Source organism: Zingiber officinale, chromosome 5B (genome assembly GCF_018446385.1).
Source record: "Zingiber officinale cultivar Zhangliang chromosome 5B, Zo_v1.1, whole genome shotgun sequence".
Lineage (NCBI taxonomy): Eukaryota > Viridiplantae > Streptophyta > Magnoliopsida > Zingiberales > Zingiberaceae > Zingiber > Zingiber officinale.
Window position 1 is genome coordinate 60,455,708 of NC_055995.1, and position 13,440 is coordinate 60,469,147.

Here is a 13,440-nt window from a genome sequence, read left to right on the forward strand (position 1 = left end):
CATGCATCCTACTAGAATTGCAAGAATGTGCCTTAGAGATTACCTTAGGGTTTGCCTTAGCTCCCCCTATAGACGTGCTCGATCTCTTGTCCTTGTGAGGTTGCCTCCCCCTCAGACATTGACTTCTATAATGTCCCCTTCGCTTGCATTGGAAGCACACCACGTGCTCCTTGCTCTTGCGTTTCGGGACTCCGGCTTCCTTGACCTTTGGTGCCGGTGGAGTATTCCTAATCCTCTTTGGACATTTACTCTTGTAATGCCCATATTCCCTACACTCAAAGCACATTATATGTAATTTACTTGAAATTAAATCGCTTGAGTTACCTAGGGTTGAGGATGGATGTAAGCTTTCTCCTTCATCCCTTCCGGAGGTAGAAGCTTCTTCTTCTTGCTCCAATCTTGAAGAAGAACTCTCCTCCTCTTCTTCCTTAGATGTTGAGTAGCCCTCAACTTCTAATTCCTTACCTCCATGAAGTGAGCTACTTGACTCACTTGACTCCTCTTCATGACTTGAATTGGAGCTTCCCTCATGGAATTTGGCCAAATTGTTCCACAATTCCTTGGCATTGTTGTAACCACCTATCTTACACAAGATATCGTTAGGTAATGAGAATTCAAAAATTTTCATTACCTCGTCGTTGATTACGGATTGGTGGATTTGTTCCTTCGTCCACCTCTTCTTTTCAAGAATTTCTCCTTCTTCATCCCTTGGAGGAACAAAACCTACTTGTACACAATTCCAATTAACCAAGTTAGTCATAAGAAAGTACTTCATTCTTACCTTCCAAAACGCGAAGTCGTCGCGATCGTAGAAGGGTGGAATCGTGACGTCTTCTCCAAGTTGATCCATTCTCTAGCTCGTGCTCCCCCGGGTGTTAATCCGACGAAGAGCGACAGTTGGTGCAACCTTAGGTCAAGGTTGACCTGGTTGACCTGACTCGAGTTGACTTGACTCGAGTTGTATTTTGATGTTTGAGGATAATATAAAAGTTCTATTCTGATGTTTGACGAGAATAGAAAAGCTCTATTCTGATGTTTGACGAGAGTAGAAAAGTTGTATTCTGATGTTTGACAGAATACAAACTTGGGAGATTGTGGGTGCAATCTTTGGTCAAGGTTGACCTGGTTGACCCGAGGTGAGTCGACCTGATTCGGGAAATCCTGGTGAGTGAAGCCAGGTGAAAGTCCGGGTGAGTGAAGTCAGGCAAGGGAAAGTCCTGGTGAGTGAAGCCAGACAGTTGGAGAGTCCTGGTGAGTGAAGCCAGACAAGGGAAATCCAGATAGGTCAAGGTTGACCAGACATCTGGTGAAAAGTCCAAGTATGGAGACTTGGCATGGAAAAGTCCAAGCAGGGAGCTTGGCACGGGAAAAGTCCAAGTATGGAGACTTGGCACGGAAAAGTCCAAGTATGGAGACTTGGCACGGGAAAAGTCCAAGTATGGAGACTTGGCACGGAAAAGTCCGAGCAGGGAGCTTGGCACAGAAAAAGTCCAAGTATGGAGACTTAGCACGGAAAAGTCCAAGTATGGAGACTTGGCACGGAAAAGTCCAAGTATGGAGACTTGGCACGGAAAAGTCCAAGCAGGGAACTTAGCACGGGAAAAGTCCAAGTATGGAAACTTGGCATGGGAAGTCGGAGAGGGCTTGGTAGCTCATTCTCCGGACTAGGTCAGAGAGGGCTCGGGAGCTCGTTCTCTGGACCGGACGTGGAAGTCGGAGAGGGCTCGGTAGCTCGTTCTCCGAACTAGGTCAGAGAGGGCTCGGTAGCTCGTTCTCTGGACCGGATGGAGTCGGAGAGGGCTCGGTAGCTCGTTCTCCGGACTAGGTCAGAGAGGGCTCGGTAGCTCGTTCTCTGGACCGGATGGAGTCGGAGAGGGCTCGGTAGCTCGTTCTCCGGACTAGGTCAGAGAGGGCTCGGTAGCTCGTTCTCTAGACCGGACGAAGTCGGAGAGGGCTCGGTAGCTCGTTCTCCGGACTAGGTAGGGTTTAAGGCTGGGAGCTCTAAACCTGGATCGGTCAGCAGACCGATCCAGTGATACTATGGGTTTTCTGATCGGTCTGGTGACCGATCAATAACCAAACAGTGGCTCACTGTAAGCAATCTGATCGGTCACCAGACCGATCAGGAAACAATCAGAAGTGAAGAAGATCGGGAGAAGAAAGAGGGAGGATCGGTCTGTGGACCGATCCACCTGAGTCCTGATCGGTCCACAGACCGATCAGAGACGAGGCCAACCCTCTGTGAGAGTTGGCTGATCGGTCTGGGGACCGATCAGCCTAAGGCCTGATCGGTCCCATGACCGATCAGAACACTCTTGGACCGATCAGGAGTGTACACTCCTGATCGGTCCAGGCCCTAGCCGTTGCGACACAACGGCTATCTCTGCTTCATCTATTTTCGTCTGTTCTTCTTCGCAGGTTGCAGGGAGATACCAGAGGATATAAGGCCTCTACAGTGAAGAACGAAGACAACATTTTGGAAGAGCTGCTTCTGCTAATTCTTCTTCTTCCTCTTGAGCTTTGCTGAGCTCTCGGTTTGCTGAAGCTTCACGTGAGCTTCGTGCTGGTTTTCTAGCTGCTGGAACCGTGAAGCTGCTGCTTTATCAACGGACTCTGACGAGAAGGCAAGCAAGTGTGTTTACAATTTCTATTGTTCTTGCCTGTTTCCTCTATTGTTGTACTCCTCTGTTTTGCTGTTGCAAAGACTTTGTGGTGAGGTTTCTCCACCCAGAAGGAGTTCATATTAGCCGGTTATCCGGGGTTTCATCCACCGACGGATTGATAGGCTTCGTCCACCTTACGGACACGCCGAGGAGTAGGAGTATCATCTCCGAACCTCGTTACATCGCTGCGTCTAAGGTTTGATCTTCTCGTTCTCGTTTCTGTTGTTATTTTTCCGCTGCGCTAACTTGATTTGTAGAAAGAAACGCAAAATTGGGGTCGGCTATTCACACCCCCCCTCTCTAGCCGCATCCGAAGGTCCTAACAAGTGGTATCAGAGCAAGGTTGCTCTTCGTCGGATTAACACCCGGGGGAGCACAAGCTAGAGAATGGATCGACTCGGAGAAGACATCACGATTCCACCCTTCTACGAGTGCTGCGACTTCGCGTATTGGAAGGTAAGAATGAAGTATTTTCTTATGACTAACTTAGCAAATTGGAATTGTGTACAAGTAGGTTTTATTCCTCCGGTGGATAGAAAGGGAGAACTTCTCAAGAAAAAGAAGTGGACGAAAGAACAAATCCACCAATCCACAATCAACGACGAGGTAACGAAAATCCTTGAATTTTCATTACCTAGTGATATCTTGTGTAAGATAGGTGGATACAGCAATGCCAAGGAGTTGTGGAATAACTTGGCTAAGTTCCATGAGGAGAGCTCCAATTCAAGTCATGAAGAGGAGTCAAGTGAGCCAAGTAGCTCACATCATGGAGGTAAGGAATTAGAAGTTGAGGGCTACTCAACACCTATGGAAGAAGAGGAGGAGAGTTCTTCTTCAAGATTGGTGCAAGAAGAAGCTTCTACCTCCGGAAGGGATGAAGAAGAGAGCTTACATCCATCCTCAACCCTAGGTAACTCAAGCGATTTAATTTCAAGTAAATTACATATAATGTGCTTTGAGTGTAGGGAATATGGGCATTACAAGAGTAAATGTCCAAAGAGGATTAGGAAGACTCCACCGGCACCAAAGGTCAAGGAAGCCGGAGTCCCGATACGCAAGGGTAAGGAGCACGTGGTGTGCTTCCAATGCAAGCGAAGGGGACACTATAGGAGCCAATGTCCGAGGGGGAGGCAATCTCACAAGGACAAGAGACCGAGCACATCGATAGGGGGAGCTAAGGCAAACCCTAAGGTAACCTTTAAGGCACATTCTTGCAATTTGAATAAGACACGTGTTAATAGTAGTTTTGTTGCAATTGTCAATGAAGATAGGCATGACAACAATAGAAATCAATACATGTGCTTAGGTGCCAAACATGTTAGCCTAGGTAAGGACAATTCTAGAAATGCTAACCCTAGAATTACCTCATCTAAGGTTAAGGAAAACCTAGGTAGAAATCCCAAAACAACTAGACATATGCCTAGGTATACCTCAAAGAAAACTGACAAATTAAAACTTGAGGTATTAGAAAAGGAAAATCAAGTTTTGAGGTCAAGACTTGACACTTTAGAAAAGACCCTTAAGAATTTGGAGAAATCATCTTTAGGGCCTAAGGGTCAAAAGCAAAAGCCCAAGGACATGAGAGGTTTGAGTCACAAACCTAAGTCTCAAGTGGTCAAGCCCACTTATCATAATGTACCATTCGATTATGGAACAAGACCTAGGGCTAGAAAGACCATCACCAAGGTCACAAGGGGAGTCACCCCTAGAGTTGATCTTGATGAGTCCCAAATGACCAAGGCTTTAAAGCCTAGGAGGGTCATTAGGAGGGTTGCTAGGGAAGTCATCCCTAGTGAATATTTAGTGAACCCAATGAGCTCCAATAGGTATTGGGTTCCTAAGAGCATGATTCCATCACGCTAGATGGATTAGAGTGTGCCAACCTTAATTGAATAGGTAGTTAATCTATTCATGACAAAAGGTGGCACTTTAGGAATTTTCAAGGTGTAATCAAGCCTTGAAAATGAAATGAAAAATTATTCCTAAGGTGATTAGCATGTGCCAACCATATTCGAGGAATTCTCTAGGGTCAATCTAATTGGCACATAGTGATCTAAAAATCTTTAGTATATGATTTTAGGTCTATTACACTTAGGAATATGGAATTTATGGCAAAATGATCAAAATTATCAAAAATGGAAACTAAGGCTAGAATTAGGTATTTTCTATACCTTTATATATTATTTGCCATGTATTGTTTGCCATATGTCATGTCATGACATCATATTTAATTTATTATCATTTGAAATGTCATGATAATACTTAGGTTAGCTATATGTCATGTCTTATTTAAGTTTCATACTTTATGACATGACATCATGACACTGGCACATGTTTTTACTTATGATATTATTTTATGCCATGTCATCATCTCTTGCATTTATCAATTAATTTGATTTAAGAATAAAAACACAATTTGATATGGAGATCAAATTGTTGTTTAGAAAATGCATGAGAACTTAGATTAAGATGACCTAAACCATATCTCACATCAAAATTGACTTGGATGTGTTTGATACACCTTAGATGTGTGTGAGATATTAGGATCATGAGTTAGGGTCAAGGTGCATAGTTCTTGTACCTAGATGAGCCTAATTCAAAATGGAGGATCATAGGGAAAGCTTGTGTACAAGTCATGTACACTTAGCCCTAAGATTGTGGTCCTAAATTGAATGGTTTAAAATCATTTCAAAACTGATTTGAAAAACCTTGATGAAGCTTTTCTAGTGATAGCATTCATCATTGAGCAAGTTGATACAAAGTTGAGGTAAACTTGAACTATTTCAAAATCTTTTGAACTTTGTATCAAGATTTGAAAATGGAAGTTATTTTCATAGAAAACTATTTTTTCTTGATAATATATGTTATGAGGAATGTATCCTCAAAGTTTTACAATTTTTGGAATTTTCTGGAATTTTCTAGGAGTTTCTGAATTTCGGGAGGAAAATCAGAAATTTTGATATCAGACATGTGTGACCGATCAGGAGGTTTCCTGATCGGTCCAGGGGATGCTGGATCGGTCACTGGACCGATCCAGGGAGATCCTGATCGGTCTGGTGACCGATCGGGCGTGCCAAATTCTGTCTGAAATTTCTGAAATTTCAGCTGGAAGTCGGTGTTTTTGATTTCTAAAGGGTTAAAAATCTCCAAGACATTGTTGGTGCAATGGTCAAGGGGGAGTTGACCTTTAAGGAGAGTTTTACCTATTAGTCAAGGGGGGAGTTGACTTTTAGCGGGAGTTTTTACTCTAAAGACTTGAGTGATATGGGATTATCACTAAGTTGATTATTGACTTTAGTATCAAGGGGGAAATTAAGGGTTTCAATGAAAGGTATGGGACTTTCATTAGGAAGAAACTCTTGACCTTGATTCACTCTTTTTGATGTGTGTCAAAAAGGGGGAGAATGGGAGAATGTCCAAAGAATGTTCAAGGAAGAACATTAGAGTTTGGGGAGAATGTTCAAGGAAGAACATTGGAAAACCTAAGTTAGGTTATCGGGTTAACCTAACTTGATTATGGTTTTTGTCAAACATCAAAAAGGGGGATATTGTTGGTGCAACCATAGGTCAAGGTTGACCTGGTTGACCTGACTCGAGTTGACTTGACTCGAGTTGTATTTTGATGCTTGACGAGAATAGAAAAGTTCTATTCTGATGTTTGACGAGAATAGAAAAGCTCTATTCTGATGTTTGACGAGAGTAGAAAAGTTGTATTCTGATGTTTGACAGAATACAAACTTGGGAGATTGTGGGTGCAATCTTTGGTCAAGGTTGACCAGGTTGACCCGAGGTGAGTCGACCTGATTCGGAAAATCCTAGTGAGTGAAGCCAGGTGAAAGTCCGGGTGAGTGAAGCCAGGCAAGGGAAAGTCCTGGTGAGTGAAGCCAGGCAAGGGAAATCCAGATAGGTCAAGGTTGACCAGACATCTGGTGAAAAGTCCAAGTATGGAGACTTGGCACGGAAAAGTCCAAGCAGGGAGCTTGGCACGGGAAAAGTCCAAGTATGGAGACTTGCCACGGAAAAGTCCAAGTATGGAGATTTGGCACGGGAAAATTCCAAGTATGGAGACTTGGCACGGGAAAAGTCCAAGTATGGAGACTTGGCACGGAAAAGTCCAAGCAGGGAGCTTGGCACGGGAAAAGTCCAAGTATGGAGACTTGGCACGGAAAAGTCCAAGTATGGAGACTTGGCACGGAAAAGTCCAAGTATGGAGACTTGGCACGGAAAAGTCCAAGCAGGGACCTTGGCACGGGAAAAGTCCAAGTATGGAAACTTGGCATGGGAAGTCGGAGAGGGCTTGGTAGCTCGTTCTCCGGACTAGGTCAGAGAGGGCTCGGGAGCTCGTTCTCTGGACTGGACGTGGAAGTCGGAGAGGGCTCGGTAGCTCGTTCTCCGAACTAGGTCAGAGAGGGCTCGGTAGCTCGTTCTCTAGACCGGATGGAGTCGGAGAGGGCTCGGTAGCTCGTTCTCCGGACTAGGTCAGAGAGGGCTCGGTAGCTCGTTCTCTGGACCGGATGGAGTCGGAGAGGGCTCGGTAGCTCGTTCTCCGAACTAGGTCAGAGAGGGCTCGGTAGCTCGTTCTCTTAACAGGACGAAGTCGGAGAGGGCTCGGTAGCTCGTTCTCCGGACTAGGTAGGGTTTAGGGCTGGGAGCTCTAAACCTGGATCGGTCAGCAGACCGATCCAGTGATACTATGGGTTTTCTGATCGGTCTGGTGACCGATCAGTAACCAAACAGTGGCTCACTGTAAGCAATCTGATCGGTCACCAGACCAATTAGGAAACGATCAGAAGCGAAGAAGATCGGGAGAAGAAAGAGAGAGGATCGGTCTGTGGACCGATCCACCTGAGTCCTGATCGGTCTATAGACCGATCAGAGACGAGGCCAACTCTCTGTGAGAGTTGGCTGATCGGTCTGGGGACCGATCAGCCTAAGGCCTGATCGGTCCCAAGACCGATCACAACACTCCTGGTCCGATCAGGTGTGTGCCTGATCGGTCCAGGCCCTAGCCGTTGCGACACAACGGCTATCTCTGCTTCGTCTGTTTTCGTCTGTTCTTCTTCGCGGGTTGCAGGGAGATACCAGAGGATATAAGGCCTCTACAGTGAAGAACGAAGACAACATTTTGGAAGAGCTGCTTCTGCTAATTCTTCTTCTTCCTCTTGAGCTTTGCTGAGCTCTCGGTTTGCTGAAGCTTCGCGTGAGCTTCGTGCTGGTTTTCTAGCTACAGGAGCCGTGAAGCTGCTGCTTCATCAACGGACTCCGACGAGAAGGCAAGCAAGTGTGTTTACAATTTCTATTGTTCTTATTTGTTTCCTCTATTGTTGTACTCCTCTGTTTTGCTGTTGCAAAGACTTTGTGGTGAGGTTTCTCCACCCAGAAGGAGTTCATATTAGCCGGTTATCCGGGGTTTCATCCACCGACGGATTGATAGGCTTCGTCCACCTTACGGACATGCCGAGGAGTAGGAGTATCATCTCCGAACCTCGTTACATCGCTGCATCTAAGGTTTGATCTTCTCGTTCTCGTTTCTGTTGTTATTTTCCCGCTGCGCTAACTCGATTTGTAGAAAGAAACGCAAAATTGTGGTCGGCTATTCACACCCCCCCCCCTCTAGCCGCATTCGAAGGTCCTAACACAAGGAACATGAACAATTGAATCAACAGAATCTGTTAAAAGGTTTTTTTTTAGTTGTTAGAATAAAATATAAGTAGAAAGCTATGGAATGTTGTCTACGACATTAACATATCTCACATTGCATTCTACAAAGCACACAAATTCATAGTTCACAACTAATCAAATAAGGACTCATGCCAAATTGAATATGGTTCAAGAAGGAACATGATTTCCAAGGAAACCAAGCTCTGCATTTTAAGAAAGAAGTTCACTTAAAATAGTTGTTTTTAGTTAACTTGTGAACCGTTTAATATTTGTTCATTCACAAAGAAAAAAAATGGCTTTGTACATATGAAACAATCTCACTTGACCGTTATGTTTTTATCTTTCATTACTAACAAACAAAAAATTAGGGAATATTAATTTATATTAGATAAAAATATTACTACAAAACTTTGGTAAAGAGTGAAGCACTACTTTACCAGTGGACAGGATTTTGCAATTCTGTAACAGGCTTTCCTATTAAAGGGCACTTCATATTTAATAGGTTATTCTAGGTACTTGTCATGACTATATCTTCTTGCTCCTCACCAGGCATTGGTTGACCAGCATGGTGAATATTCTGCAATAAATTATGTAATAATTTAACAATGCCACAATACTTTTCGATCAAATGCATGCTAAAATAAAATTGAAGAATACATGTTCCTCTTGGCTGCATACCCTCACATCACTAATAAAGACAATATATACATGGCTCTTGAATAACATAAACACACTAAAGAAAAGAGGATTTTTTTTTTGACAATTAAACATGCTTAATTCATACATAAAACTGAGAAATGACAAAAACCAAAATTCATAGACTAATTGAGAAATAAAGGAGAAAAAATTGAAAATAACTTAACCATAAACAATGAATGCAGAGGAAATGCCATAAACATATATAAGCAAAAAGTTATTATTCTAGTTTTAAAGTAAAAACTTATGTCATGCATTCAATCATATGAAAATAGGAAATGCAACCATGTAGTTTTTTCATATACCAAGTTGAAAATATGATCACACACTCATAAAAGAACAGCAGGATAATAAACTTCACACATATGGTGCAATGACAAGCATTAGTTTTAGTATTTTTTTTATTATAGTCAGAAAATATGTTCTTCTCTTATGATTTGCTTAGCTATAATAGTCTTCACATTCCCTGTTGAGATGACCCATGATTTAATTTTCTACATGGAATTGGAACAATGGGCAAAATTCTTTGGCATGAGGTTGACACGGTGTTACTGAGGGTATTAACTGAGTCAACAGTGAGCTAGTAAAATATCCCATTAACTTGAGAAATTTCATTTTGTCAAGACTCTTCCATAACACACCAATAAGTTTTCTTTAAACCCTTCCAGTTTCAACTATCTAATTAATTAAAATTAACACGACACTTCAGGATAACTAGCCAACCAACTAGAATATTTCATCTTATAAGGAAAAGTTAAATGTCATCATTTCATCTTGTTGATGGGTATAACAGCCTCTCTGCATCTTAAATGAACTAAATCTGTCGGATTTTCTTTGTTCATGTGATTTTGGTGGAAGTGTCATTTCACAAGTAGCCTCATAGCCGCATCTTGAGCTGCATCACAACAACAACAACCACAAAAACTACTATTGGCATATGAAATTGTGTTAGGGGCAAACTAGAATTGATACCACAAGCGACAGTAACTAGCATTTACCACTCAAGAGAATCATGCAAACAAAAATGATAAAATCAAGTCAGGGTAGTGTTTGAGGAAATTCATCAAACACATTGCATGCATCATTCAATTAATACTTGTAATCAAAAGATCAAGAAGATGAAACCGTCAAAGATGAGGAAAGGATCAGTAGCGACTTCAGTAGCCTGTGATCATTTACCCAGAGATAAATCATTTTAGTGTAATTGTTTAAAGCCCAAAATAATATGCTACTTTCAAGTCCAAAATAATACCCTGTTCAGGAGCAAGAAGACGAAATATATCATTCAAAACATTGTATCCCTTATCCTGAGGGGCCAGCATAAAAAATTGAGCAAATTTTTTCTTGCCGTCATCTTTCCCGGTGAGATACCCCGCCACAAGAACAGTAAGACAGCCATTCATCGATTTCTGCCCGTCCACTGTCTTAATCTCCGCCCTGTACTCGCTATAGTCAACGGAAAGAAGCTTCTCCTTGATTGCCTTTCCGTCATTCACCAAGCACCACCAAATAGAAGATACCCAATCAGTGGATCTTACAATAACAAATAATAAAAGACCGAAAGAAATAAAGAATCGGCACTGAGAATAAAAGTACGAGATGAATGAAGACAACTAAACAAGGCATCTTACATCCATGCCGGTGACGGAAATCATTTCGCCCCGATGATCCAGCCGTCTGAGCGTGCTTCCCTCTTTGTAGAAGCGGAAGAGAAGCTGAGGGGAACTGGCAAGGATCTGGTAGTACTGATTCGCGAAAGCCATGCCAACCTACCACCAAATCCGGCATTCAGGTCCCAGAAATCAAACAACAACTACATTCGTCCACGCGATCGAACAGAAAGAAAGCGAAAACCGCGATCTAGCATGAATCAAGAAACATTACCACATGCGCGGGTAGACAGAGCTCGATCGGCCGCCATCAGGTGCCGCCACAGCCGGATCGACGGAAGTAGAAGACGATGAAGAAGAGGAAAGGAAAGAAGAGAAACTCTTGCAGAAGAAGAAAGCAAAGGGAGGAGTTGGAGGAGATGCGGTGTGGTTGGACGGAGAAGTAAGGGTGTCTTGTGTTGATCCTGATCGGGAGAGGAAGGGACGTCGATCAAGGAAGGGGAAGAGGGAGATGAGGCGACGATATACGGTGGATGGCGCGATATAGGTTTAGGTTTGGAGAGAAGAGTGAAGTGTTGTAAATTTCGGCTAAGTATTGGTGGGAAAATTAAATTATTTTATTATATCATAGACACCGGATTTTAAAAACCGTGGTTAAAATCGGTGTTTATTAACGAAAAAAGGCGCTCATAGACATCAGCTTAAAAACCGATGTCTATGAGCGAAAATCTGCGCTTATAGACACCGATTTTTGAATAAACCGATGTAAAATACTCAAAGACATCGGTTTTTGCTTAAAATCGTTGTTGTTCCACCGATGTCTATGAGGATTTTTCTTGTAGTGTTGTCTAGATAATTCGCCATGCAAAGTTAACTAGTGCTTAATCAACAGTCCCTGTGGATACGATATCTTTCTTTATTACTGACGACGTAACCGTACACTTGCGGTTCATAACAGATAGTTGTATGCGGAAAAGGAAAAGCTTCGTGACGACGGGCTATGTGCGGAAAAGAGAAGAAGGAGAAGACAAGTAATTAGGTTTAGGAGTTTAACTAATTTTATAATTTTTATTAATAGATTAATTCTAACATTTATTAAACATGATAAATAGTCTAATTTGATATTTATTTTTTAAAAAATAAATTGATAAGTGTCCTTATAAGATGTCTATAATGACACTAAAAATTAAGTGTCGCCAAGAAAATATCACAACAGATTAATTTTTTTTTATAATGGATCTAGATTGAATACATTTTTTTACTAAACTTGCCCCGAATGGATTATAGCCGATAGAACTATTCTATCATATCAATTAACCAAATAATGATCTAAAAGCTCGATTGAATTGAGCAAGTCAACTCAGTCAGCCCATCTTTGATTAATTTGCCAAATTGATCAAACTAAATTGATCCAATTGATGACATCAATGGAACGGTGCTAAGAAACTAAACTGAATGTGCCCTTTCAGACTCAATGCAACTAACTAGTTTTGGCTTTAACAAACCATATTGGGTAAACTCAGCTGTCAAGCAAACACTGTCTTTTGCTCATGGAATAATCCGTATTTCCCGAACCTATTTACCCGCAGAAGCCATCGGCTATACAAATACTCCAACCGTGTTGCGTAATCACCAAGTCCTACTAATTAACACCATAATGTCCATTCTGCATGCTTAAAACTATCAATCACTTCACATGCATGCACCCAACTGACTCAAGTTGGTAAACTCAGCGAATGGACGCCATCCCTACAATACTTTCTACTCGACCAGTTAGATCTTAATAATTAACCGGAAAAACGCGTTGCTTATATCTGACTATATATATATATATATATATACACCATGGATCTCTAACTCTCCATGGGATGTGGAGGATACCTGAAGCGATAATGGCAGCCAACAAGGTGAGCAATATAATTCCTCTCCCTGAGTTACTTCTCGTTTTTTATGTTCTATTTTTTTCATATATCACAAACCAAATCTTGTGCGGCAGATGTCGACCTTGATCTTGAAAGTTGACCTCGACTGCCCAAAGCATTTAAGAAAGATCCTATCCGACGTCCAAGGCAACTAATGATTTTCATTATGTTACTCTCAAATTGTATTAAGTTTTTGCGATGATTAATATATATATATATTTTTTGCATGGCAGCGTCCAGTCGAGAAGCAGAGTTTATGAAGATCATATCCTACGACAAGGCCAGTAGGAAGGTGACGGTCATCGGGCGGTTCGATCCTAAGAAGCTCTCCAAGAAGCTCAAAAGCAAGGGCTCGAAGGTTATTGAGAGCGTGGAAGTTATCGACGATGTGAATGCGGCGTCGTCTCCTCCACCGCCGTGGTGCTGCTGGCCATGCCACGGACGAGATTGCCAGTGCTGCTGCTCCGGTGGGAGGCTAGTGGCCTACGGCATTCCTATCTGCTGCCATGTGCCCCACAACGATACCTACTTCTGCTATGAGGATCCATCAGCGGCTTGCTCTGTGATGTGAGGAGGTGACGATCGATCGTTGATTACTGAAAAATGTGAGATCGTCGTCTCCGCTTTAATTTATGGGGCAAATAATTAGGGAATGAGAATAATTCACCAACAATATTGATATGAATTTCACAGATATACAAATTTAGATTCAAAAATACATGTCAGCAACTTATATACTGAAGCACACGTAAAATTGTATTAATCAAAATGCACACAATAAGTTAATTTTATAAAGGTTTTTTTTTTCCTTTCCAAAGTGTAACTACTGAAATGCTCTTTCATGAGAATTTGTCTCATAACAAATCTAAAATTCTTTTTGTTGCTAAA

At 42.1% G+C, this 13,440-nt stretch overlaps 1 protein-coding gene across 1 annotated transcript; it reads right to left on the bottom strand.

The window, feature by feature from the left end:
- Positions 1-8,742: 8,742 nt before the first annotated feature.
- On the bottom strand, positions 8,743-11,065 carry LOC121984434 (nuclear transport factor 2-like). Its single transcript, XM_042537360.1, has 3 exons — positions 10,905-11,065; positions 10,652-10,789; positions 8,743-10,501 (listed from the first exon to the last, which is right to left on the bottom strand). The coding sequence occupies exons 2-3, from the start codon at positions 10,781-10,783 to the stop codon at positions 10,229-10,231; spliced, it is 405 nt and encodes a 134-aa protein (XP_042393294.1). The 5' UTR covers positions 10,784-10,789; positions 10,905-11,065; the 3' UTR covers positions 8,743-10,228.
- Between the last annotated feature and the right edge of the window lie 2,375 nt (positions 11,066-13,440).